This window comes from Parambassis ranga, chromosome 8 (genome assembly GCF_900634625.1).
Source record: "Parambassis ranga chromosome 8, fParRan2.1, whole genome shotgun sequence".
In the NCBI taxonomy this organism is placed as follows: Eukaryota; Metazoa; Chordata; class Actinopteri; family Ambassidae; genus Parambassis; species Parambassis ranga.
The window spans coordinates 5,427,896-5,455,695 of NC_041029.1; the positions used below are offsets into that span (position 1 = coordinate 5,427,896).

Here is a 27,800-nt window from a genome sequence, read left to right on the forward strand (position 1 = left end):
TCAATCGAGCCATGGGAGATCCTGAAAGGTGCTGCTAGTCTCATTGGACACAGTTGCCAGTGTCAGTACATTCACTTTATCTGCACCAAGTCTGACTGTATTGAGGAGGCAGATGAAAGGTGAGTTAAAATACAAAACATGTACACATACAGAATGTCCAATTTATATCTAACTGGAATGGGGAGACTTCATATGAAAACATGGATAAAGTCTCACCCTCATTTATTTATTTTTTCTTATAGTTCAGCAGATAAAGTTTATGGTGAAATACTGAAAAGAAACAGACGTGCCAAGGAAGCAGTGAACACTGATTTCACAAGGCAAAACCACATTAAGGTGAGTTTTAAACAGACAAAAAAATCTAATTTAACAATTGCATACAAGTAACTGTAATATGTGTAAAAATCCACAGAAACACTTCAGTGAAGTGTTCACAGTGAGCTGCAAAGAGTTTCTTCAAAGAAAATATCTGCAACCAGACGACACTGGTGGGTGAAGTTTCACAATTCCTAATGAAAAAAGAGGAAATGTGCAGCATTATATTATTATTATTATTATGTAGATGCAGATGTTTTACCACTCGGTGGTCTCCAGCGTCATCTTCTAAGCTGTAGTGTGCTGGGGCAGCAGGATGAAGACGGCCGACACCAACAGACTCAACAAGCTCATTAGGAAGGCTGGCTCGGTATTGGGAGTGGAGCTGGAGTCTGTGGTGGAGGTGATGGAGAGGAGGATACTGAGTAAACTCCTCAGTATTCGTAACAACACGTCTCACCCCCTGCACGACACACTGCTGTCCTACAGGAGCACATTCAGCGGTAGACTGAGACTACCGAGGAGCAGCACAGAACGCCACAGGAGGTCCTTTCTGTAGGGAGAAGAGCTAGATAATCATGTCAGGCATCACTGTCATTCCCTCCACTTGTCTATATTTATGCTTACTTAGCACCTTACATCTCCATATTGTATCCATGTAGCATATATTGTGCTCATACTGCGTACTGTACTCTTATTTTTGGATTATAGTGACACTTATACTCTTATACTCTGTACTTAACTGCATGTAATGCAACTTGATACCTCTGGCACAAGAATTTCCTTCGGGATTAATAAAGTTTTATCTTATCTTATCTTATCTTATCTTATCTTATCTTATCTTATCTTATCTTATCTTATTATATATTATGACCTCCCTACTATGCAACTGATTCACAATCAGTTGCTTCCTAACTGGATAGGCTGATTTCACAGAAGAGTGATTGAGTTGGAGTTACATTGTGTAACCTATCCAGCCTATCCAGTTAGGAAGCAACTGATTGTGAATCAGTTTCAGCTGACAACAGGTGGAAATGAGAGGCAATTATCATCAGGAACATGCCCAGGCATTGTAGGGAGGTCATACAGGCACGTGGAGGCCACACACACAACTGAGCCTCATTTTGACTTGTCTCGAGGAATTTCCACTCGAGTTGGATCTGCCTCTAATGTGATTTTCCACTTTCCTTTCATGAGTTTGTCCTCAACATATTCCACTATGTAATGAATGAAGATTTTCAACTGGAATATTTCATTCAATGAGATCTAGGAGGTGTTAATTTTTTGAGCCGTGTATACATATGTGTGTGTGTGTGTCTGTGTGGCACATATATACATATATACATGAAACTTGTATCACTCTCAACATGAGGTTATCTTCTCACCTGACTGACAGCATTGATGAGGAATTCAGGAGGACCTTCCTGTGAGTCTTACTGAGCACATTAAACCATTTCCAACAGGGCCGTGTAGAGACCTTTGGAGGGGCGGGTGCTCAAAGTGAAAAAGGGGCACATAGAGCATGAATTTGGAACACCCCACAGAAACACACATTACGATATAACTGGTTGAACCATAGCAACCCATATTCATAAAGGGGATACGGAGGGGTGGAGGAACAGCCTATATCCACAAAGCCATAATTCAAGTTGTACATTCATTTAGGATGTATGAAGATAATGTGTTAAATTGAAATTAGATCACCATTAGACACTGGACGGTTTAACTGTGTGTTACAACCCTCCGCTAGGGGGGAGAGGGTTGGGAACAATGACCAATCTGGACAAAAGGGAGATTGGGTTAAAGTTATTTTACTGATTGATAAGATAAGATAAGATAAGATAAGATAAGATAAGATAAGATAAGATAAGATAAGATAAGATAAGATAAGATAAGATAAGACTTTATTAATCCCAAAGGAAATTCTTGTGCCAGAGGTATCAAGTTACATTAAATGCAGTTAAGTACAGAGTATAAGAGTATAAGTGTCACTATAATCCAAATAAGAGTACAGTACGCAGTGTGAGCACAATATATGATACATGGATACAAATATGGAGATGTAAGGTGCTAAGTAAGCATAAATATAGACAAGTGAAGGGAATGACAGTGATAGTCTCAGTCTACCACTGAATGTGCTCCTGTAGGACAGCAGTGTGTCGTGCAGGGGGTGAGACGTGTTGTTACGAATACTGAGGAGTTTCCTAAGTATCCTCCTCTCTGTCACCTCCACCACAGACTCCAGCTCCACTCCCAGTACCGAGCCAGCCTTCCTAATGAGCTTGTTGAGTCTGTTGGTGTCGGCCGTCTTCATCCTGCTGCCCCAGCACACTACAGCGTAGAAGATGACGCTGGAGACCACCGAGTGGTAAAACATCTGCAGCATGGTCTGGCAGACATTAAAGGATTTGAGTCTCCTCAGTAGATACAGGCGACTCTGTCCCTTCCTGTATATTGCCTCTGCATTTGTGGACCAGTCCAGTTTGTGGTCAATGTGGACACCCAGGTATTTGTAGCTGTCCACAATGTCCACGTTGGTACCCTTGATGCTGACCGGGTTTGGGAGTGTTTGGTGCTTCCTGAAGTCCACCACCAGCTCTCTTGTCTTTGTGACATTCAGCTGCAGGTGGTTCTGTCACACTCATATACTCCACCTCCCGACCTCTGCTGGTACAGCCCACAATGGCAGAGTCATCCGAGAACTTCTGCAGGTGGCAGGACTGTGAGCAGTGTCTGAAGTCCGATGTATAGAGTGTGAACAGGAATGGAGACAGATCAGCAGGTGATTACAACAACCAAAAACCAAAGCTTTACAACAATTTAAACGAAAAAAGGAAACGAAAAGTTGTGACACTGTAAATGTGTCAAGCATACCAGCAAATGCATAGTCGAGGTGACATTAGCGTTTGTAAGTTATGCTATGTAGATTGTCCATTGTATGTGTAAAAGATACCTGGGTCTGTTTAATTGAGTTTATTTAAGGATAAGGTGCCGCCTAGTCACGCCCTCCATGGGTTTAAAAGACTCATGGGAAAGCGGGCCCAGGAGGCCAGAAAGAGAGGAGAGAGGAGAGAGGAGAGGCGGAAGCGACAGGAGGAGAAAATAGTGATCGACGACCGAAGCAGTGATTATTGGAGGCGCCAGCAAGAGAACGGCTGTGGCCTACCTGAGGGGAAGCTCCACGTATCTACGGACTGGACTGATTATCCATCGGATTAATCCTGCCGTAACCTGGGAGTTTATCCATTCATTTTTCTTTTCTCATTTTTTACTCTCCCAGAGACGCTGGAGATCGCTATTGTTTGGAATTCTCGTTTGGAGTTGGTGGAATACCCATTTTTGATTTCTTTATATAAACAGAGCAGAAACGGACTGCATCTGTGCAAAAGACAATGAACACTGACTGAGTGTGGGGATTTGGTGGGGTTGCATTGGTGTGGTGTATGACCATATGTTAATACATATTTGAAAAGTGTTCTTGTGTTTGGTGGTTTTGTGTTTTTCCTTAAAACATTGCAATAGCACGACCCCTTGGTAGTAGCTAATGATAATAACCTTATCAAATTGTTACAGATGGTGGCCCGTACGGGGATTGAACCCGCGACCTTGGCGTTATCAGCACCAGTAGTCCTGGTCCCCAAGCCTGACGGATCTCTAAGGTTTTGTGTGGACTATCGTCGGCTCAACGCTAAGACACCCCTTGATGCTTACCCCATGCCTCTCATCCACGACCTTTTGGAACCTATGCACGGAGCTGCTGTCTTTAGCACCCTGGACTTGAAGTCTGGATAATGGCAGGTGGCCATGGAGGAAGATAGTAAGGTCAAAACAGCCGTCATCACTCCTGATGGCCTATTTCAGTTCACCGCCATGCCATTTGGACTAAAGAACGCCAGAGCCCCGTTTCAGAGGCTTATGGAAAAAGTTCTGGGAGAGCTGAGAGGGAAAATATGCTGCGTTTACATTGATGACGTCATCGTGTTCTCCCCGACTCCGGAGCAGCACCAAAAGGATTTAAATGATATATTCGAAAAGATCCACCTGGCCAACCTGTCCCTCAACCTGAAGAAATGTCACTTTTTCCAAACAGAACTGAAATTCCTCGGACATGTTGTGTCAGCAAAAGGTGTACAGGTTGATCCTGAAAAGACACTGGCAGTTACTGCCTATCCGCCACCCACCAATGTCAAGTCCCTGCAATGCTTTCTGGGGATGGTTGGGTGGTACCACAAGTTTATTGACCATTTCGCAGACCTGGCAGCTCCACTGAACCGTCTGACTCAAAAAGGAGTAGAGTGGGTGTGGTCAAAAGAATGCCAAGATAGTTTCGAGCATTTGAAGGAGGCCCTGATGAAGGCTCCTATCCTGACACAACCTGATTATACCATACCTTTCGAGGTACACACTGATGCTAGTGATGTGGGACTGGGGGCTGTACTCGTACAGACTACTGGAGGAAGTGAGCGGGTGATTGCTTTCGCTTCCAGAGTCCTGAGAGGAGCAGAATGCCATTATTCCACCTCAGAGAAAGAATGCCTTGCAGTGGTTTGGGCTGTGGAAATATGGAGGCACTATTTGGAAGGAGTAGACTTCACAGTATACACTGACCATGCGGCTTTGACATGGGCCTTTAACTGCCCCAAAAGCTCTTCCAGGCTCACTCGGTGGATTTTACGGTTACAACAATTCCACTTCAAAGTACAGTACCGGAAAGGACTACACAACATTGTGCCTGACGCTCTGTCCAGATCAGCTGCATTGTCTCCCTCCTGTCTGGCCTGTGTGGCAGTGAAAGCTGCAGCTCCACAGACCTACCTACCTCCCTCTCTGAAATAAGAGAGGCACAGGAAAAAGAGCCTGAGATAGTCAGCCTGGTTAGAGGAGATACATCCCTCAGTAGACCGGATAGAGTGAGTTTCATTAATATACAAGGACTAGTGTATCGGAGGTCCCCTACGAAGGATGGAGGAGATAAGTACCAGTTGGTGGTACCAAAGACGCTGATTAAGTCATTTCTGGGATATTTCCATGATCATCCACTCAGTGGGCACCTAGGGAGGCTGAAAACCATAGTAAGAGTCCTCGAGGTGGCCTGGTGGCCCACAATGAGGAAGGACATCTGGGATTACATCAGACATTGCTGTACCTGTCAGGCCTATAAAGCCGAAAATAAAAAACCTGCTGGGTTCATGCAGCCTACTCCGGTGGAAGAGCCATGGGAAAAGTTGGGTTTGGATCTCATGGGCCCATTTCCTCGAAGCAAAAAAGGAAACGTAGAGAAGATTGAAGCAAGGCGTCTGGACTTGTAGAGTTTTCTAGAAGACGTTTCGCTGCTCATCCAAGCAGCTTCATCAGTTCTAACTGTTTGGTGGGGAAACATGGTTTATATGTGGTTACAGACCTCAGTGGGTGGGTCTGGGTAAAACTTTAAAAAACTTACAAACAATAGCACTAAATGTTTCCATACTTACCTGTGATGTTCTGGCTGACTGGGCCAGGTGAGTCTAACGACTGGCTAACGACTATGAAACTGCCGGAGGGGGACTGATTGACAGCCCTTTGTTCTTACTGTGAGTATGTGTAAACTTCCTGGGAATGGATGGAATCACTATGTGGTAGAAAGATGATGTCTGAGGCCACCACCTCTGTTAAGGGAAGGTTTTTCCAGCTTAACATAGATGGCTTCCTTAACTCCTCTTTCATACCACCTTTCCTCCCTGTCTAAAATGTGAACGTTGTTGTCCTCAAAGGAGTGTCCTTTGTCTTTGAGGTGGAGGTGAACAGCTGAGTCTTGTCCTGAGGAGGTGACTCTCCTGTGCTGAGCCATTCTTCTGTGGAGTGGTTGTTTAGTTTCTCCAATGTACAGATCAGAGCATTCCTCACTGCACTGGACTGCATATATCACATTGCTGTGTTTCTCCCTGGGAATCTTATCCTTCGGGTGAACCAGTCTCTGTCTCAGTGTTGTCATAGGTTTGAAATGGACCGGGATGTCATGGTTGTTGAAGATCCTGCGGAGTTTCTCTGATACTCCTGACACATATGGAATGGAGATGTTCTTTCTTCGCCTGGTGTTGTCCTTCTTGTTGTTGGGGGGTCTTGTTTTTGTGGCTTTGATGAGTGCCCACTTCGGGTAGCCACATGTTTGCAGGGCCTTCCTGATGTGGTGTTGCTCCTTCTTCTTCCCCTCTGAGCTGGTGGGTACAGTTTGTGCTCTGTGCTGCAGGGTCCTGATGACTCCCAGTTTGTGTTCCAGTGGGTGGTGTGAATCAAACAACAGGTACTGGTCCGTGTGTGTGGGTTTCCTGTACACTTCCACATTGAGGCTCCTGTCCTCCTCAATATGTACTGTGCAGTCCAAGAAGGCCAGATTGTTGTCCTTGGTGTCCTCGCGAGTGAACTTGATGTTATTATCCACTGCGTTGATGTGTTCTGTGAACCGTTCCACTTCGTTAGTCTTGATTTTGACCCAGGTGTCATCCACATATCTAAACCAGTGGGTGGGGGTGGTTCCAGGATAGGAACTCAGGGCTCTTCTCTCCACTTCTTCCATGTAGAGGTTGGCCACAATAGGAGACACAGGTGATCCCATCGCACAGCCGTGCTTCTGTCTGTAAAAGTTCCCATTGTACTGGAAATAAGTGGTGGTCAGGCAGAGGTCCAGCAGGTCACAGATGTGGTCTGGCGTTAGGTTGGTTCTCTCCTTGAGTGTGCTGTCTTGTGTGAGGCAAGTCCTTACCATCTCTGTGGCTTCTGATGTAGGGATGCAGGTGAACAAGGAGGTCAATCTTCTCTACGTATGATGACCTGGATGACTGAGAATCTTCATCAAAAAAGGAAACATTTTTCTGTTGGTCATTGTAGACTATTTCACCAAGTGGGTGGAATTATTTCCTTTGAAGGATGGCAAGGCGCATTGCATTGTAACAGTCTTAAAGGAGGAAATCTTCACTCGTTTTGGAGTTCCCCGGGAGCTGGTTTCGGACAGAGGGCCACAGTTCACTGGTCATGATATGGCTAACCTCTGTAAGAGCTGGGGAGTGACCCATAAACTCACCACCAGCTACCATCCACAAGCCAACCTCACTGAGAGGGCCAATAGAAATATCAAAACGATGATCGCCTCCTACGTGGGAAACCAACACAAAAACTGGGATCAGTGGATCAAAGAATTCCGGTTTGCCAGTAACGCAGCTTACCATGAAACAACTGGAAGGTCACCTGCTGAGTTGACTCTGGGGAAAAAATTAAAGGGACCCCTGGAGCGGCTCATCAACCCACCACCTTCACCTCAGCAGCCAACCTACTACATTTTTGAAAGACAGCAGAAAATGAATGAAGAAGTAAAACAGAGAGTTGGACGGTGTCAGACCAGACAAGCTAAGTTTTATAATGCCCGCAGAAGAGGTGCACATTTCCTGACGGGAGACTTGGTCTGGGTGCGCACCCATCCTCTCTCCAGTGCATCAGAACATTTCTCATCTAAGCTAGCGCCCAAATGGTCAGGACCAGCAACTGTGATGAAGAAATTAGGGCGAGGTGACATTAGCGTTTGTAAGTTATGCTATGTAGATTGTCCATTGTATGTGTAAAAGATACCTGGGTCTGTTTAATTGAGTTTTTTTAAGGATAAGGTGCCGCCTAGTAACGCCCTCCATGGGTTTAAAAGACTCATGGGAAAGCGGGCCCAGGAGGCCAGAAAGAGAGGAGAGAGGAGAGGCGGAAGCGACAGGAGGAGAAAATAGTGATCGACGACCGAAGCAGTGATTATTGGAGGCGCCAGCAAGAGAACGGCTGTGGCCTACCTGAGGGGAAGCTCCATGTATCTACAGACTGGACCGATTATCCATCGGATTAATCCTGCCGTAACCTGGGAGTTTATCCATTCATTCGGTTAGGATATTGGTACGCTCTGCAGAAGTTTGGCGAGCGACTCTGGACCACAAAACGGGTCGGCTGGATAGCTCAGTTGATAACTTCCCGGGTTCGAATCCCGGATGTGGGTGAGATCGAACTTATTTTTCTTTTCTCATTTTTTACTCTCCCAGAGACGCTGGAGATCGCTATTGTTTGGAATTCTCGTTTGGAGTTGGTGGAATACCCATTTTTGATTTCTTTATATAAACAGAGCAGAAAACGGACTGCATCTGTGCAAAAGACAATGAACACTGACTGAGTGTGGGGATTTGGTGGGGTTGCATTGGTGTGGTGTATGACCATATGTTAATACATATTTGAAAAGTGTTCTTGTGTTTGGTGGTTTTGTGTTTTTCCTTAAAACATTGCAATAGCACGACCCCTTGGTAGTAGCTAATGATAATAACCTTATCAAATTGTTACAAAGTGAACAGGAACCCTGCCAAAGCCGTATGCGGAAAACAAACAAAGGACACGCTTGACTCAGCGTCACTAGAAGTATTATTACGGCAACAGGTGTAACTCAAAACAGGCCACTAATGATCGGCCGAGCAAAGGATAACTTAAATGCAGTCCAACAAGTCACCGCGGAGATAAATTAACACAAATAGTACAAACGTACTCCAAAGAAAATAAAAAGGGAACTAAGGATCACAATCACGAGGTTGGAGTCTAATTTCTATGGTTTTCACTAACGAACACAAAAGACTGCTTACCAAAGATTCACACTGAGCGGTTCTCACAATACAGGTTTCAATTGAGCATTCAATTGAACATTCAATTTACACACGAGGCAAACCACAAACAAGTTCCTTCACAAGCCAGAGAGAGAGGGGGAGAGAGTTCACGCCACACGGCTACAAGTCTTTCCCGTCTGGTTGTTGTTGGCCTTCGCCTTTTCAATGGGCTTCCTGCGGTGCGTCTTGGTGATTGGCTGAGGAGGGAACCAATCACGCAGCGTCTGGTCTTCGGTCCGCCAATAGCTGCAGCTCTGGCTCAGCCTGATCAGTGTCCATTCATAATTTCAGGGGGCGTAACACTGTGGCTACTCTTCCTGGAGTTTTAATCATATTGGAGGACAGACATTTAACTATTCTGACACCTCTTTTATTTTAATTTCACAGCTTAATTTTCTGTTTTCTAACCTCAGTAAAACCAAATGCAACCAAAGTTTTGACACAAACATGACTTCAACATTAACTGAAATGTGTTAACAGACATGCATTCATGTAACTAACTGTAACTGTAACTGAACATTAACATTAATAATGGGAGAAAGAGATTAGAGGTGTGTGTGTGTGTGTGCTTTTTACACATCACATGATTTTGTTTTTCATTTTTTCACAAATTATAGGTTGAGAAAATCGCAATTGAAGCTCTTCTATTGTTACTGTTGTGGTATTTATACTGTGATTGTCCAAATATATGTGAATATGAATATCGCATAGTTTTAGTGAGGCATATGCCTTGTTGCCTCTAGACTAGAGACATAAGGAAAACACAGATTGACAGTTAAATGATAACTGAAATCTCTTTAATACACTTTGCCCATGACAAGAGAAGCTTACAGAAACAAAAAGAAGCCTGACATACATTTGCAAGCTGTGTGTGGTTAACGAGCGGCTATAACTTGTTAGAGGTGTATGGAGTCAGACGACACATGCTCATGGCTCACTTCACTTCACACAGCCAGGAATGAATACCGCTGCAGAACCTGCTCACCGGACCATTCATTTTCACTTGACACAAAGGGGCTCATTAAAAAATGCAAGGATGTGGAACTGCAGCTTATATTTTTCAAGATAGGCCAAAGATACCATGTTGAAGACGTTGATGGACTTGCAAGTTGGTCCAATGTTGTGAAACAATAGGGTCTATTGAGCAACAGGATGCATCTGGCGGAGGATTGCGCCAAATGGGGAACCGAAACTTAGGTTACCATGGTGTATGTGACCAACATAATGGTTAATGAAATAAGGGGTAAGAATGATCTAAGAAATGAATAATTCAAAAGTGTGTGATATCATTGTAATGTCTATTGGTCAAAATACATCTGCAGTGGAACGGAATGTTGTTCGATTGGTTAGGTTTGTTTGGAAAATAGGTTGGATTTGCACTAAGGACTATAAAAGGTTGAGTACAAGGGCTCAATCCAGGATTTGTACACTGGACAAGGAATGTAGCTCTCAGCGTAAGTTCAGTCATGAAGACTCTATTCCACATCATCCACCTCTTATCTCTATCCCCTTCCCTCTTCACCATCCTAGCACTCTCCTTCACTGCACTGCACTCCGTCTAGTGACCTCCCACATAGTCAGGTGTTTAATAGATGGCACCTCCCTCACCAATCAGCTGTCGATCTGTCCCTCTCCTGCCCAATCATAATGTAGCAAGAGATTTAAAAGTCTCTGTCTCTTCTCCAGCTGTCTCCCGATCGAATCCGGCAACCCTCCTCCACCCCAAGCACCTCCCGATCCATGCAGTTCAAGGTCTCCCCTCTCCTGCTCTCCTGCTTCTACACCACCACCAGGTCTAGACCCCGGGGGGTCTTCGGATCAGCGGCCTCTCCGCTCGAGCTTTCCCCCCTTTCGGACGTGGTCCTCACGACGGGGTCTAGGACGCCAATGCACATTCACAATTATTGTATTAATAAATTCTTTCTCATTCAGTTCGCTGAGTCTCTCATGATTGAACTGCGTGCGGACCAAGCCAACCCCTCGGCAGTGCTATTTTGGCTTGAAAAGTTACCGCTCTGGGATTTTACCAATTTTATGAATCACTCATTTGATTTTATGAGCTGTTGCTTTGCTTAAAAAGCTGAACCTGCATACAAAATACACATTTCAAAAGTTAGAATTTCTCCTGTTTTCCCTAGTGGTAGTACACCTTAGTCTCATAGAAGTAAAACTCTAAGTAATGATTTTCGAAAGTGTTACAACATCTAGCTCTTGCGGTTGCAAGGGTTTTTAGTACACTACCATTTATGTCCTTAGGGCTTATTTTCCTATTTTCCTCAACCTGGCACGTACACAGTGTACAGATCCATTAGGGGTAAGCCACCACAACTGATGGGGCCCTCCACCGGACCCGGCTGCGGGTAAAGCCTCCCTACATGGTAGCATCGGTGCGAGGGAGGAAGCAAGGCAGACGTCAGGATTAACGGTGGATAGAAACCAGGCGAGTTACCTCAGCTTAAGTAGTGTGTCTTAGAATTCATGCTAGGGTAAGACCCCTTCTGACTAGGACACCAGGACCCCCAAAGTACAATGAGATTAAAGCCAGTGTAATCCTTGAGTTACAATCAAATAAAACAACACTGCCTCTTTTACTTAATTCAAAAAGATGAATTTCCACATTTTCTATTTTGATTGTTTTTGACTGTCTGAACACATCCGCCATGTGCATCAACAAATACGAAGTCAGTGTAAATTTTACACAGAATCTTTCTAGATTATATCATTAAAGCAACACTATGGAGGAATTGCCTGTGGGGTTCCACCTACAGCCTGATGAACACTATTGTCTGCTACATCGTAAAATTCCTTCAAACTCTAAAAGCTGGAGCTGTGTGCTCAAACATGTCATCAAAACTATCGTCAATTACCTAGCACGTTAGCCTCCAGCTAGCGATCAACTTTACTTACTGGTCCAACAGCGCTGGCTCACCATCAGTCCCTCATCCTATTTCAGCTCTTGTCAGGGAGTGAAAGCCAGGCCAATATTGCTCACTTGTGCCACCTGTCTCCTCAGACATCAGCAGTGGTGGAACTATTTGTACTTTGTTACTGTACTTAAGTACGTTTTTATGCATTTATAATTTACTTACTTTTTTTTACTAAGTAAAAATAATACTTTATACTTTTACTCCATTACATTTTGCAGCTATTACCTGTACTTTCTACTCTACTACATTTCTACAATGTCTGTAGTTACAAGTACGTTCATGAATACAGTTGTGTTCATACAGCTGTGCTGGACTGATGTGAGGCCAGGCATGAAGATGGTGTCATGCTGCGAGCTGTGTTTCTATAATGAGCCTCAATCATGATGCCGGTGCTCTGGCTGCTAACACAGGTCCATCTATTAATGTCTGATTAACATTAATCTACAGCAGGAATACTTACACAGTAAAAATGGTAACTGCCTGTTCTTTTATTACCAGCCTCTCTGTTCACTTGATGCCCACAGCCTGCCTCATGACACACAGACTTGTCCATAGCATAGCATAGATTTCTGTACTGGAAATGTAAACACATTGTCCATTTTAATTTTAGGATAATTTCTTTGATTATTTTAGCCTGTTCAGATACCCTTTGCAATGGAAATCAAATATATTCAGTGCGTGAGTACTTCTAATACTTTAAGTACATTTAAAAGTAAGTACTTTTAAATGTACTAAATTAAGTAGGATTGTTGATGTAGCACTTCTACTTTTACATAAGTATATAATTTGCTGGTTATTTGAACTTTTACTTAAGTACCAAGCTTCAGTACTTCCTCCACCACTGGACATCATCTTCACGTTCTCATTCCAGTGAATAATTGTGTTTGCGCTCTGTGTGGACACCCACCATATCTATAGAATGTGTGCATGCTCAGTTGTCTGTCGGTCTGTTGTGTATGCCTGTGTAAGGGTTCCTACCTGAACCCTAAAGTTTCCTATAGTGCCAGTGCAGGTGATATAGATGCTCTCAAGCAAAGATGGAGGTGTCATTCAACCTGTTCTGAGTTAACGTACCATCAGAGTGATCTTGGAAATACAGTCTGGAGGCTGAAAAACTCTTAGTGTTGCTTTTAGAGGGGACAGATCAAACCAGACCCTGAGACCATTAAGACTGTAGCTCAGTGTACAAGCCTTAATCACTGTTTAGAGCTGCAAAAATTTTGCTGGTTTTTATAGCTGCTATGTCTGTGATTGATAAGACAGCTCAGCCTCTGATCATTTCCACCTCCATCCATTCACCTGGTCACCTGAACAGGCCTTACTGGGTTTAAAAGCTCCCTTAACTTCAGCCCTTATTCTTACTTAGTCAGATTCCTCCTGCCAGCTCATAGTCGAGGTTGATGCCTTCAATTTTTGGGGTGGGAGCTGTCCTCTTTCAGAGTTAGTCCAAAACCTCTGGTTGTTTTTCCCCGCTGGGGGGATTGTGATCATGTATGCAATGTCAGTATTGTATTGTAATGTTAGTAAAACTAAAACTAATACAAACAGAAAATGAACTACAAAATAAAAGACCTGGCTGAAACCATGACATGCAAAGTTTATCATTCTTTGGTTTGTTAAAGATGCACGTGTCTTTGTGGTTTTCCTTTTGAATAAACATCATTTAGGTCTGTCTGCATGGATTTTGCATGTGACAGAGTCATGGTGCCCTTTGATTTCTCAGAGCAGGAAATTATAAATGATTTGTACATGTGATACAAGATTCAGTATCTAAATTCACCTTCAGCTGTGATCTTATGAGAACTAAACTTATATTTATTATAAAATCAGGCTAATGCATGCATGTCTTTTTTCTATGCATTCCTATAGTGTTTTACATTGTGTGCAATTACTGTGTGCATAAAACCACCAAAGTTCTTAGATGTTGCAAAAGAGCTTGTGAGGGTGGAGAAATACTACAATGACCTGCAGCAGATGAAGAGCAGTCACTAGGTCGGTAATACTTTTGACTGTTGTTCTGAATAATGTAAACATTGTTTTTAATGTCATGTACAGTATATTGTGACAAACACAGCACAGACTGGCTGCTTGAACCTGTTCTCTTTGAGCAGTGATTTTATGTTGAATTTCATTCACATAGATTTATTTTGGTTTCACTGTACTGGTGTGAGCAACAAGGCCAAGAGTGTGTTCCTGTATGTAAAGTTGGCTCTTTATCATGCTTTGGTTTGTAAAACATTCACTTGCCTTTGGGTCTTAAGGTTACTTTGCTTTTTGAATACACTGGATTTGCAACAAAACCAAATTAAGGATGGTAAGAAGGGAAATTTAACTTGTGGCACAGGAATGATTTGTCATTTCTTAAAGTAGAAAAGTTTCATTTTGTAGATGTAATTGGTTGATAGAAAAACAAGAGAACACATTCCTAATAATATAAACAGCATAGAATGGACAGTGGCATGAAGTTTTGTGGTCTCAAATAATGATGTGATCATCAACACAAATGGCTTGGATGTAATTAAACCTATATGATATTACGTGGGACCACTTGCTCAGCTGTCATCACCTTTCCGTGACTGCTGTCTGTTACATAGACGCCCTGTTTGGAGCAGATTTACCTGAAGGCAAAATGGAAATAAATAAAAGTACATGAAAACCAAACGGGACAGAGGAGTAAAGCTCACTCTGAGCATAGTTAGCTGACGAGAGAAAAAAAACGAGTAAAATTCAGCCCAGTTATTAAGTTATATTCTAAGAGACAGCAGATCAACGCTTTGTTCCTCCTGGTTTGGGAGTGTGGAAAGCGATGGTAGCCTATGTATTGCAATCTAAGATGAAGTCAGAGATCGCTGCGCATAAACAGGAATCTGCTCAAACAGTTGATGGCTGTATGCACGTACTTTGAACAAAGTTTACTTGAAGCATAACGACATATTCCCTTAAAGCCTAATGGATTGTTTTCAGGAGGTGGAACACCCCCTAAACAGCTGTCCCAAGTGCAGAGACAGTTTTTAATGTCCTTGAGCAATCTAAATTAAGCATAGGCTGATGGACATCCAATAGTAACAATGATACATTGCTTTATCTAAACAGGCAGGCACCATTTTATCATGTTTTTGTTTATTTAATAATGACAGATAGGTCTATGATACATGTTTTCTCTGTAGGCTTATTATTGATGTTGTGTTATAGACCTATTCTTGTTCCTATGCCCAAGACCAAACATCCAAGCACACACAGCGACTACAGACCAGTTGCCTTGACTTCACAGGTGATGAAGTCTCTCAAGAGGCTGATCCTGAAACACCTGCATGCTGTGCAGTTTGCTTACCAGCCTTGTATTGAAGTGGAGGATGCCATCATCTACCTGCTGCACAGACACACCTACTTGGAGGAGGCAGGCAACACTGTTAGAATCATGTTCTTTGATTTTTCCAGTGTGTTTAACACCGTGCAGCCTGCCCTTCTGAAGAGGAAGCTCCTGGACATGTAGGTGGAGACCCCACTGGTCACCTGGATCACCAACTATCTCACAGGTCGACCACAATTTTTGAGGCTGAGTAACACCGTCTCGGACACTATAGTGAGAAGCACGGGGGCACCCCAGGGCCCAGTACTGTCTCCATTCCTGTTCACACTCTATACATCGGACTTCACCTTGACCGCAAACTGGACAGGTCCACAAACACAGAGGCAATATAAAATATACATATACAATATACAATACATCTTATTCTGTAAAATAAATTAAAAATAAAACACCTTTGTGCATCTGTAGTATTTTAATAGCTGACTGTCATTCATAGCTTGAAGAACATTTCTCCTCTATGTTCTCTTTGTTTTAGGAAATCTTAAGCTTTTTAAAGGTCCTCCTCTATTTTTAACATTTTTCACCTTAACCTCTTTTAAGGGCTAGTTATGTTTTGTGAATCACTTTTATCTTTACTAGATTTTAGTTTTCATTAAATTCTCAGAAAATGTCGTAATTCTAATAATTTTCTCAGAATTTCACCACTAAGGGAAACTTAGTGCTAAGAATCTTTGTGAATATGTCCCCAGGACTTCTCACGCTGATCTGAGTCAGAGCTCTATGTGATTTACTATCGAGATGTTTGAGCTAAAGGCCACAGGAATTTAATATCTCCTAAACAGTGAGTTAAACTGGGTTTTATGAATGTATTTTTTATCCACAATGTCTGAGGAGCTTCAGTTTCTTTTCTGGATTAACTGAATGTTATGTGAATGTTGTTCTTTCAGTCATACACTTATTGTTGCTGTCTGTCCTCACCATGTACAACGAAGTTGCTGTCTTTTCTGAGCCACTCCCATATGCAGTATATAACCACACCCAAAACATCTTTTTGATCACACCTTTACCCAACCACTGCATAACTGCTTTCTGTGTCCTTCCTCAGCCTCACTGTTTCCTGTTGCTACCAGCCCGTGTCTCCCTGTACATTGTCCCACTCTTGTATCTTCAACAACAGGTAAACTGCTTAAACAGCAGTTGTTATGTCGAGCTGTGTGACTGATTATTTCCTGTGTGTTTTTCAGCTTCTGTTCTTGGTCATGGATGATTTTGTTTGTAGCAAACTAACTGACTGGGGTCTGGAGGATTGGATCGACAGATAGATTTAAAGGTAAAGTGCATCGTTGTTGGCACTGATTTTATATAATCTTGTTGAAAAATAAAATCTACTAATGCTACAGGAAGTTTTTATGTCATATCTAATTTAGTGTAATAACATTTTAAGTTATATTGTCAACTGTACAGTATTTTCATATTGTTTTATTCATTGGTGTATATATAGGCTGTATATCCATTTAATGCATATTTCTAGTAGGACCCAGACCTTTGTTCCTGCAAGATCTTGGTAAATATCTTTCATTTCAGAACAACGCATTGACAAGGAAAGTCTTTACTTACTCAAAGACAAAGAAGATGTTGAGAAGTTGTTCTCAAAAGTGGGACCAAAATTAAAATTCAAGAAGAGACTCCAGCGGTTACAGGTACTGTTCTGCACTGTGAAGATCTTGTGAAATTATCACAATTCAGCCTGAGAAACTCATTTAACATATTGCATTTATATTAAAACCATTTACCAGGAATTATTTATGTCATTAGACAAAAATAAAATAATAAAATTTCTGCTCTGTAGAATCAACAGAAACATGAAGAAGATGATGCCCAGGTAAGGATGTACAGACTTGTGAGCATTAATTGTAAATGCACTCATCTTCAGAGGGTTCTGCTGAGCTGATAGTGGTTAAGAAACATAAATGCAGATTGTAAAGATGTGAGTTCAAACCTGAGAGCTAATCTAGCACGATTAAGTCATATTTCTTCATCAAATCCTAATTAAAATCAAATGTTCATCCTTAGGTGAGGCCTTCCACAAGTGGGACGGGTGAGTTGAACATGCCTGATAGTAATCTTCAAAATGTGTCAAGAATAAACTTTTATATTCGGAGTGACCCATACAACAAAAAAACTCTTCAAGGTGAGTCCAGTAAAGGGCAATCACCAACTAGTAAACGACAACGTGAATCTACTTCAGGACCAAGCTCAGGTATTTACAGATCTTTCTAAAATATATAAACTGTGAAGTGTAATTTCTATATCATGCAATTTTTCTTGTGTAGCAAATTAAGAGTAAACTGCATACATTTCAGATATTCCATGAATGTATATTTTACTCCTTTATACAGTAATACAATCCTGATGCACTCTATTATATGACCTCATTTTATTCATTGTTTAAATACTTGTAAGTTCACAGTGCTTTCATGAACTGGATACATAAGATTGTGAATGTTTATATTTCTTTATTTTTATGCTGACAGACGAACATTTGAACATGCAGCATGTAAAAAAAATCATGGGAAGGGTCAATGACAGGCTACAAACACAACAACCAACAAAGCTCAATAAGTTCCTGAAGTGAGTATCACTGTGTTTCTTACATGTGCTCGGATCAGCACCTGATTCCACCATTTGTACAAAGGCTCCTTAGGTCAGGAGTGATTTATGACGACTGAAGAGGGTAAAAATATGTGTAGTTTTTAGACACCATGGTGACATGATTACGGTTTACTGGGAGGAAGTGCTTGTTTGTTCTTTAACATTTAACTGACAGATGTGTTTCACGTTGCATAAGTCAAACTCTAAAATGTTCAAATTGTTTTGTAACAGAACTAAAATTGCGGAATTGAAGGAAGACAAGAGGGAGCTGGTTGGAGTGTTTGGAAAAACTGGAGCAGGAAAGAGTTCTTTGATAAATGCTGTACTTGGAGAGAAGAATCTTTTACCTTCTGGAAGTCTCAGAGCATTTACCTCAGTCATGATTAAAGTGGACGCTAACATGGACAACTCGAAGTATGTGAAAAAAGTGTGTGCCCCAGCAGCTCAGAAAAGAGCTCAGAAAAGAGCTGCTGGGGCTGCTGCTGCTGAGGATAAAAATGAATATCGTGACATTAAAGAAAAGCTGTCAGCTCTGTACAGAGAAGAGTGGAAACAAAAAATACAAATACATGAAAACCTGATGAACCCCAGATACTTCAGGGAAATGCCAGAATTTATCAATTCAAAGACGAAGACTTTGTCAGCTGATACAGTAAGAAAAAAAAAAGAATAGGGTAATTCTGTCAGAGCTCTATAACTTTTCAGAAAGGTGCCATCCTGGCCTAATCACAAGTTTGTTGTATTACCCAGGAGGCTAATGAGGCTATTTTGAGATGAAATTTGATTTGTGTGTAAACATACAGTTGTTATTAATGGGAAAATCAGTAGGGCCCAAAGTTGTTGTTTTACCAAGCTGTTAACACTGGTAGAAGTTTACTATTTCTACAAAATAATGGACACAGGCGGCAATTTTAGGTGCAGCAACATTTTTACTTACTTTTTCGGTTCAGATGTTTACTGACTTTTAGTACATATCACATTACAGGCACACATTTTAGTCCGATCTGGTAGAGTGAAATGTGCAATAAATATATGCTAAACAACAAAAACAGTACTGTACAAAGGTATGTTAAAAAGTTACAAGAAGACACAAATATGAGCAATGTCAGGGTTTAAGTTCAACAGACTAATAAGAAAACCGAAATCAGTCCAAACGAAAGGAGAACTTTAAGCCACCAACATCCCTAAGCACAAAAGAACAAAAATGAATAACAAAGAGTCCAAAAAACAGCAGAAACAAACCAAACCAAGGCACAGAACATCCAAAGGGGAACCGGAAATCTGGAACACGCAGGAACTCAGGACACAGAGAGAAAGAGAGAGAGAGAGAGAGAGAGAGAGAGAGAGCATAGGGAAGAGAATATCTGTGGATGCTCTCATTCATCCAGGTCATAGTCATTTCCAAGAGTTTAAATTGAGGCAACTGGACTCAATGATTGTTTTTTGAAGACGTTTGGCCACTCCCTCAAGTGGCTTCTTCAGTTCTGCTACTGTTCTGGTAGGGAATCTGAGTTTTATGTGTTCAGGACCTCTGTGGGTGGATCTTGCAGGAGCTCACACGACTAAAGCTGGATCCATACTCTGTTCTCTGTTGGTCGGAATTTATTGTGGGCGTGATGAATGTGGAGAAGCGCAAGAGCTTCTTCAGGTGCAGAACACACAGACAGAAGGAGGAAGCACAACGACGATGGACAGTTTAGATGAGCAGCTGGCAAACAGCTCCTGGAAGCAGAAACACGGCGTACAGAGGAGAGAGTCTGTCCATAAGGTGGCGATATATAAACTAATCCCAGTATTGATCACGGCGTTACAGCGGCTCGCGCACATTAAACACCGGGAGACGGATGTATTCTTGCAGACAGTCATCCACATGTTCACAGAATTAAACTCACACAGACCAGAGGTCTGCTACAGTCAGCTACACTGATCTTCTATCTATTGTCATGCTGTGCGCCCTTTTCCCTGAACGGAGTATGGTACCTCCGTGCCGAAACGAACTTTTTTTTTACTCTTACCGCCCGTGGAGCGAGTTCTCTGTTCTTGTGGAGTATGGAACAGCCTTAAGATCCCTATAGTTGGTTAATGGCCAGTTAACGACCAGAAACTGTGGGATGAAGGGACAGGGTTGTGAACAGGTGAGAGCTGATGCCTCAGCCCTCCCCCTCTGTTTAAAGAAGGGTTTTTTTCAATTTCACATAGATGGCTTCTTTGACTACTCTTTCATACCATCTGTCCTCCCTGTCTAGGATTTGGACATTATTATCCTCAAAGGAATGACCACTGTCTTGTCCTGAGGAGGTGGCTCTCCTGTGCTGTGCCATCCTTCTGTGTAGTGGTTGTTTGGTTTCACCAATATCATAGCATAGAGATCAGAGCATTCCTCACTGCACTGAACTGCATAGATTGTTGATGAAGATTCTCAGTCATCCAGGTCATCATACGTAGAGAAGATTGAAGCAAGGCGTCTGGACTTGTAGAGTTTTCTTGAAGACGTTTCGCTGCTCATCCAAGCAGCTTCATCAGTTCTAACTGTTTGGTGGGGAAACATGGTTTATATGTGGTTGCAGACCTCAGTGAGGTAAACTTAAATAAACAGTAGCACTAAATGTTTCCATACTTACCTGTGATGTTCTGGCTGACTGGGCCAGGTGTGTCTAACGACTGGCTAACGACTATGAAACTGCCGGAGGGGGACTGGTTGACAGCCCTTTGTTCTTACTGTGAGTATGTGCAAACTTCCTGGGAATGGATGGAATCACTGCATTGTATGTGGTAGAAAGATGATGTCTGAGGCCCCCACCTCTGTTAAGGGAAGGTTCTTCCAGCTTAACATAGATGGCTTCCTTGACTCCTCTTTCAAACCACATTTCCTCCCTGTCTAAAATGTGAACATTGTGGTCCTCAAAGGAGTGTCCTTTGTCTTTGAGGTGGAGGTGAACAGCTGAGTCTTGTCCTGAGGAGGTGGCTCTCCTGTGCTGAGCCATTCTTCTGTGGAGTGGTTGTTTAGTTTCTCCAATGTACAGATCAGAGCATAGAGCACCCACACACACGGACCAGTACCTGTTGTTTGATTCACACCATCCACTGGAACACAAACTGGGAGTCATCAGGACCCTGCAGCACAGAGCACAAACTGTACCCACCAGCTCAGAGGGGAAGAAGAAGGAGCAACACCACATCATGAAGGCCCTGCAAACCTGTGGCTACCCAAAGTGGGCACTCACCAAAGCCACAAAAACAAGACCCCCCAACAACAAGAAGAAGGACAACAACCGGCGGAGAAAGAACATCCCCGTTCCATATGTGTCAGGAGTATCAGAGAAACTCCGCAGGATCTTCAACAACCATGACATCCCGATCCATTTCAAACCGATGACACCACTGAGACAGAGACTGGTTCACTCGAAGGATAAGATTCCCAGGGAGAAACACAGCAATGTGATATATGCAGTCCAGTGCAGTGAGGAATGCTCTGATCTGTACATTGGAGAAACTAAACAACCACTCCACAGAAGAATGGCTCAGCACAGGAGAGCCACCTCCTCAGGACAAGACTCAGCTGTTCACCTCCACCTCAAAGACAAAGCACACTCCTTTGAGGACAACAATGTTCACATTTTAGACATAGAGGAAAGGTGGTATGAAAGAGGAGTCAAGGAAGCCATCTATGTTAAGCTGGAAAAACCTTCCCTTAACAGAGGTGGTGGCCTCAGACATCATCTTTCTACCACATACAATGCAGTGGTCTGTAACCACATATAAACCATGTTTCCCCACCAAACAGTTAAAACTGATGAAGCTGCTTGGATGAGCAGCGAAACGTCTTCAAGAAAACTCTACAAGTCCAGACGCCTTGCTTCAATCTTCTCAACTGCATAGATTACATTGCTCTGTCTGTCCCTGGGAGTTTTGTCCTAGGGGTGGACCAGTTTTTGTCTCAGTGTAGAGCTGGGCTTAAGGTGTACTGGGATCTGATGTGCATTGAAAATCCTTCTGAGTTTCTCAGAAACACCTGATATATATGGGATGACAATGTGTTTTCAGTGTGACTGGTCCTGTTCTGGTTGGGCTCACTACTGCTCTTTCCTTTTGCCAGCTTTCACCAGGGCCCAGTTTGGGTAGCCACAAGTTCTGAGTGCTGTGTTTACTTGTTTTTGCTCCTTAGTTCTACTTTCTGTCTTAGTGGGTTTTGTTTGTGCCCGGTGTTGTAGGAAACAGACACTGTGGTAAACAAGAGACAAGGGAGCAGGACTTAAATACATAAGTGTAACAAGACATAGGTGAATTACATTAGGGTGGGCGAGCAATCCTAATGGAGGAAAAACTCTAGGACAGGGGTCTCAAACTCAACTTACCTGGGGGGCCACTGAGGGTAGAGTCTGGGTGAGGATGGGCCGCATTAAGGCCGCATTAAAAAAAGGGTTTCAAATATTCCAAAAAAGTACCACTGGTCCAATCATCTCAATCTTTATTAATAACAGGTCAGAATAGGGATGCAAATTATTGATTAATTCAATAATCATTAGTTTAATGACCTTATCGATCGATTAATGATTAATTGATAAGCGTAGATTTTCCTGGGCCTAAATTTCCCTTTTCTACTAAGACTAAAATCTAAACATTGTTTACTAAATAAACAGCATGTCATATTCCTTAATGAGTGATTTGCTGTACCTTTGGAGATACAGTACAGACAATGACATTTATGTAGGCTAGTATAACAAAATCTATTGTGAATAGAAATTAAATAAAATATGTCAAACTGCTTTAACATGAAAATAAGTTGTTCACTGGCTCCTCACACAGTCATATGTCCAGGAGTCAGGCCTGTGCGCAGCAGGGCCGGTAGACAGGCATGTATGAGGGGGCAGTCAGAATGTGAAGGGGGCATCATGTGTACACTTCATGTTAAAACATTTTTTTCCTCTGGTCTTATAGTGACAGTATTTTCTTTGCTGAATTGGGTTGTTAGCTGTGTCCAAAGCCAGCCTGGAGAAGTGGATTGCACTTTGTCAGGCTTTTATCTTCAGACCTGTCCAACTTGTGAGTCCCACCTGAAGACTAAGCTTCTGCTTGTATAGCACTGAGGCACGCAATCCCCCCGACCACTATAAGGTGGCAATCCCTCAAGGGAAAACTGAAACATAAAAATTGAATAAATAAAATATCCTTAATCCAGATTTTATTAATCAACAGCATTTATCTGGACGGTCTCATTCTCAATGTCTCATGCTCCCGAGGTGGCAAGAACAAGAACAAAGTTTGTTTCGGCACGGAGTATTCACACTCCCCGAGATGCGTGTGTGCAGCTTCTTCAATGTCTTCCCTCTCCGTAACCACACTGAAACCTGTCACTACACCGTTAGACTACGTGTTGACCCATTTGCATACGGATGCTGATTGGATGTTTACTCAGGGCTCAGGGTGTGTGTGCGAGCTGCAGCCTGTGAATACACACAGCAACGGACAGACACGAGGGAACGCTACCGATTATAATTTTGTCAATACGTAATATATATTAATTTTGTGAGTATATTAACATGTGCTTTCTCAACTTCTAAAAATTTGATTTGAGGGGGCAAGACATTTATTTGAGGGGGCACTGCCCCCTCTTGCCCCTGCCTAGAACCGGCTTCAACTAGCATCCAGATAGATGAAAGAAAGAAATTCCAAGTACTTCATGTGACCTGAGTATTCACAGCGAGCACAAATGGAAATGCTGATTAACACGCGGCAACCTCCTACTTTGATCCATTTTGGGACTATATTCTGACGGAGCACTGCTACATGCGCACAGAGATCACGCCGCACCTGAAAACAAACACTGTCAACATACCAGCATGGCTAGGCTGCTGAGAACTGTCCAACAGACAGTGCGTCGCTTGACAAAGTTTTCAATGCGCGCTCTCAGTCTGGTGCAGTACGTGTGTGCGCATACCTGTGTGTGTGTGTCGGGGGGGGGGGGAGAGAGAACTGGAAGATATGAAATACAATTATACCAAAATAACCAGGGATTTAGTAGAAAATAATAACAAAGCAAGGAAACAATAACAACAGAACTGGCAAGCAATGCAGACCGATATCTCTTTTACCCTTCATCTTTTGGCTGTGACAGAATTGATACAGTAGATTTTATGTGTTTGGCACATTCACATCATTGCTGGAAGCTACACAGCACTGGCTGCCTGTAAACTAGGACCACTTCAGTTGTTTCTGATTATGAAGGATGGTTCTTAACATATATTGTATTGGCTGGAGTAATTTTTACATGTAATGATATTTATGAAGCAAGATAAATTATTATATAATAATTAAAATAATTATATAATAATTGAAAAATGCATTAAATGTAAAATTTCTTCCATTCTCTTGTTGTTTACTGCAGGCCAAAGAGCTATCAGAACAATTTGCCAAATACACAAGAACTCACTCAAAACAGGGCGGAAATAAAGAAGAGAGCTGGTATTGGCCACTGGTGAAGAGTGTGACTGTCAAAGTGCCAAATAATGATCTTCTCCAACATGTCACACTTGTGGACCTTCCTGTAAATGGTGACCGCAACAAGAGCAGAGATGAGATGTGGAAAGAGGTAATATATTCTTATTTCACTGTGGTTTGGTGTGATGATCATTCATTCATTCATTCATTCATTCATTCATTCATAACCAACATGCTGTTTCAGATTGTTGGAGATTGTTCTGCTGTCTGGATTGTGACTGACATCAATCGAGCAGCATCAGAAACAGAAGCATGGAAGATCCTGAAAGGTGCTGCTAGCCTGATTGGAAATGGTGGACAGTGTCAGTACATTCACTTTATCTGCACCAAGTCTGACTGTATTGAGGAGGCAGATGACAAGTGAGTGAGTTCAAAGGTGTAAATAAAATGTTTAATTTATCTTTAAATGTGGTGGGAAAACTTCCAAAGAAATCTATCTATCTATCTATCCAAAGATAAACTAGAGCTAAAATGAAGACATTTGGGCTTTTGTTATTCCAGTTAAAAAATGTTGCAGATAATATTCTTGAACTTTTAAACACTGTATTTATCTGTTCTTATAGTTCAACAGACACCATTCATGCTATAATACAAAAAGGGAACATTGATGCTAAGGAAGCAGTGAACAGTGAATTCAGAAAGCAAAACCACATTAAGGTGAGTTGAATACAGACAGAAAATCTCGTTTGAAAACTGTACACAAGTAACTATAGTATAACTATTATCCCTCAGACACACTTCAGTGATGCCACTTTTGAAGTGTTAACAGTGAGCGCTAAAGAGTTTTTTCAAAGAAAATATCTGGAACCAGAAGACACAGGTGGGTGAAGTTTTGTTAGCAGATGAACAGAAAATGTTTGCATGTGTTTCAATCAGTGACAGCTTTCCTTTTGCAGAAATACCTAAACTTCAGGAATTTCTGAAAAACCTGAACGACAGTCACTCTGAGATGGTGAACTAAGTGTCTGGAGCACATGGGATTCTGTCTTTGATTCAAGGGGCCAGATGCAGAGATGGAGTAAGATCATGTAGTAAAGCTGCATGTCAGAGGCTCACCACTGTTCACAACAGTCTCTGACTTTAGACTCTAATTAGTCAGAAGTCAAATCTGTCTTTACAATGGTGCTAATGTCCCTCTGTAGTTTGGCTTTAAATATTGAATGTGTATCTTTTATTTCAGACCAACACAAACACAGAAGTGTGTGCAGAGCTTGAAAATAACATGAAACATCGACTACAGGAAGTTGAAAAAGAGATTGAAGAGACTTACAAGGCTTTTAAAGAATGTCTTGATGAGGGGGTTAAAACGTCCAGAAGTTCATGTGAAAAAGAACTGAGGTCCTTCTTATATCCTGTAAGTATATATAGACAAGTTCATTCAGGTTTGTGGTGGATATTCTTGTAAATTGTATTTTTATTTTAAGTCAGGTGGTGGCAGTGCATTTCATAGGACACTGACATGTGTAGTAAGGAATGGAGGCACCTTCAAACCCAAAAAGGGGGCTCTCATCGACCTCAACATGAAGTTATCATCTCACCTGACTGGCAGCATTGATAAGGAATTCAGAAACACCTTCCTGTGAGTCTTACTGAGCATATTAAACCAGTTGCTACCTTATTTTCTGATTGTAGAGAATGGATATGTTTACATGAAACTGATTACCAGCCAATTTTCCAACAATTGAGAACACACATTTCGCCCTTGTATAATCAAAATACAGATGCACTGAGACTACAATACCTTCTGACATTTCACTTTTTTTTCAGACAACAAACCAAAGGACAGTGTGGACCATTCAATGGGGTCATCAATTCATTTTCACTTGGCACAGAGGGGCTCATTGAGAAATACAAGGATGTGGAACTGCAGCTGACATTTCTCAAGACAGAGGTAAAAGACAAGACTAGCAAAAATATCTGCATCTCCACCCTGCAGGGAGCTCTTGTATATCTTATAATGGAAAAATGTACTTTTTTCATCTCCCAGGAAGACAAGATGAAGACAAGACTGAACCGAATGATCCGGGACAAAAACAAATTGATCTACAGGAGTCTGACCGAGACAATTAAGACAAACATGCAGACGAGCTATGAGAGTGAGTCTGTCCTGAAACACAACCTGTCAATATGATCCAGTGATATAAAATTTACATTTCTTGTGGTCATCATCCTGTTATGTTGTAGAAGCAGCAACATTTTCTGGACCTGGCTCACTGGACAACATGCGTTTCACATTGCAGAAGCATGTTCATGATTCAAAGGACACCATGTTTAAGCAGGCTGGAGAGACCATGTTGAAGAAGTTGAAGGACTTGAAGGTTGGTCCAATGTTCATGTGAAAACAGAAAAAAGTTGATTTATTTATGTTTTTATTTCTAGTTTCTTCAATTCATTTGTGTGATTTACTCAACACAATATCTGACTAAAGATCTCCATGTTAAATTAGGAGGAGATCCTAGGGACACTGGAGGAAACCATGATGGAATCAATTGACCTCTCCCTCAAGACAGATGACCACTCAATCCCAGGTAACAGGAACACATCATAATAAAATCATTGTTTTGTAAATATTTGTACGTATCATTAATGTAAATCAACACATCCACATTCATTGTTTTTTATTAGATGTTTCAGCAGAGCTGGTGGAGGTGAAGTCTTAAGTACTTGTGTACTTAAGACTTTTACTTAAGTAAGATTGTTGATGTAGCACTTCTACTTTTACTTAAGTATATATTTTGCTGGGTATTTGTACTTTTACTTAAGTACCAAGCTTCAGTACTTCCTCCAACACTGGTCATTCTTTCCCTTGTGTGTTGTAACATTTTTTAGAAAGGAAGTGACAACAATTGTCTTGGGCTTCTGTAATCAGAATCAGAATCAGAAATTACTTTATTTATCCCTGAGGGGAAATTCTTGTTTGTTACAGACACATAGAAGAAAAAAGAAGAAAGAAAGGATAATTGAAATGAAATAGAAATATATAATAAATATCTAAATACCTAGACAGCATTTAAATCCCTGAGTTGTTACCTAAAGAACATACTACTGTATAAACCTTTACACAGTAAAGAGCATGACATGAATGTACCAGTATGAATGTACAGTGTCTGAGTGACTGTTACAGTTCAGAGTTCAGTAGTTTGATTGAGACAGGCAGGGATGATTTCCTGTGTCTCTCAGTGGTGCATCGTGGGAGTCGGAGTCTGTTGCTGAACAAGCTCCTGTAGCTGGTCAGTACAGTGTGGAGCGGGTGGGAGGGACAGTCCAGTATAGTCTTTATTTTGGACAACATCCTCCTCTGACACACCTCTGTCAGAGAGTCCAGTTCCTCTCCCACAACATGGCCGGCCTTCCTGATGATTCTGTTGAGTCTGTTTATGTCCCTCACCCTCAGACTGCTGCCCCAGCAGACAACAGCATACATGATGGCACTGGCCACCACAG

The 27,800-nt window shown here is 41.9% G+C and overlaps 2 protein-coding genes across 2 annotated transcripts in view; both read left to right on the forward strand.

Annotated features, from left to right (window-relative positions):
- Positions 1-27,800, forward strand: part of LOC114440148 (nuclear GTPase SLIP-GC-like) — a 50,359-nt gene that overhangs the window by 12,962 nt on the left and 9,597 nt on the right. The window lies entirely within an intron of this gene.
- LOC114439923 (nuclear GTPase SLIP-GC-like) lies at positions 18,259-27,016 on the forward strand. The gene is made up of 8 exons (XM_028412122.1): positions 18,259-18,510; positions 24,244-24,447; positions 24,541-24,716; positions 26,124-26,247; positions 26,344-26,452; positions 26,541-26,674; positions 26,803-26,884; positions 26,982-27,016. Exons 1-8 carry the CDS (start codon positions 18,259-18,261, stop codon positions 27,014-27,016), a joined length of 1,116 nt encoding a protein of 371 aa, XP_028267923.1.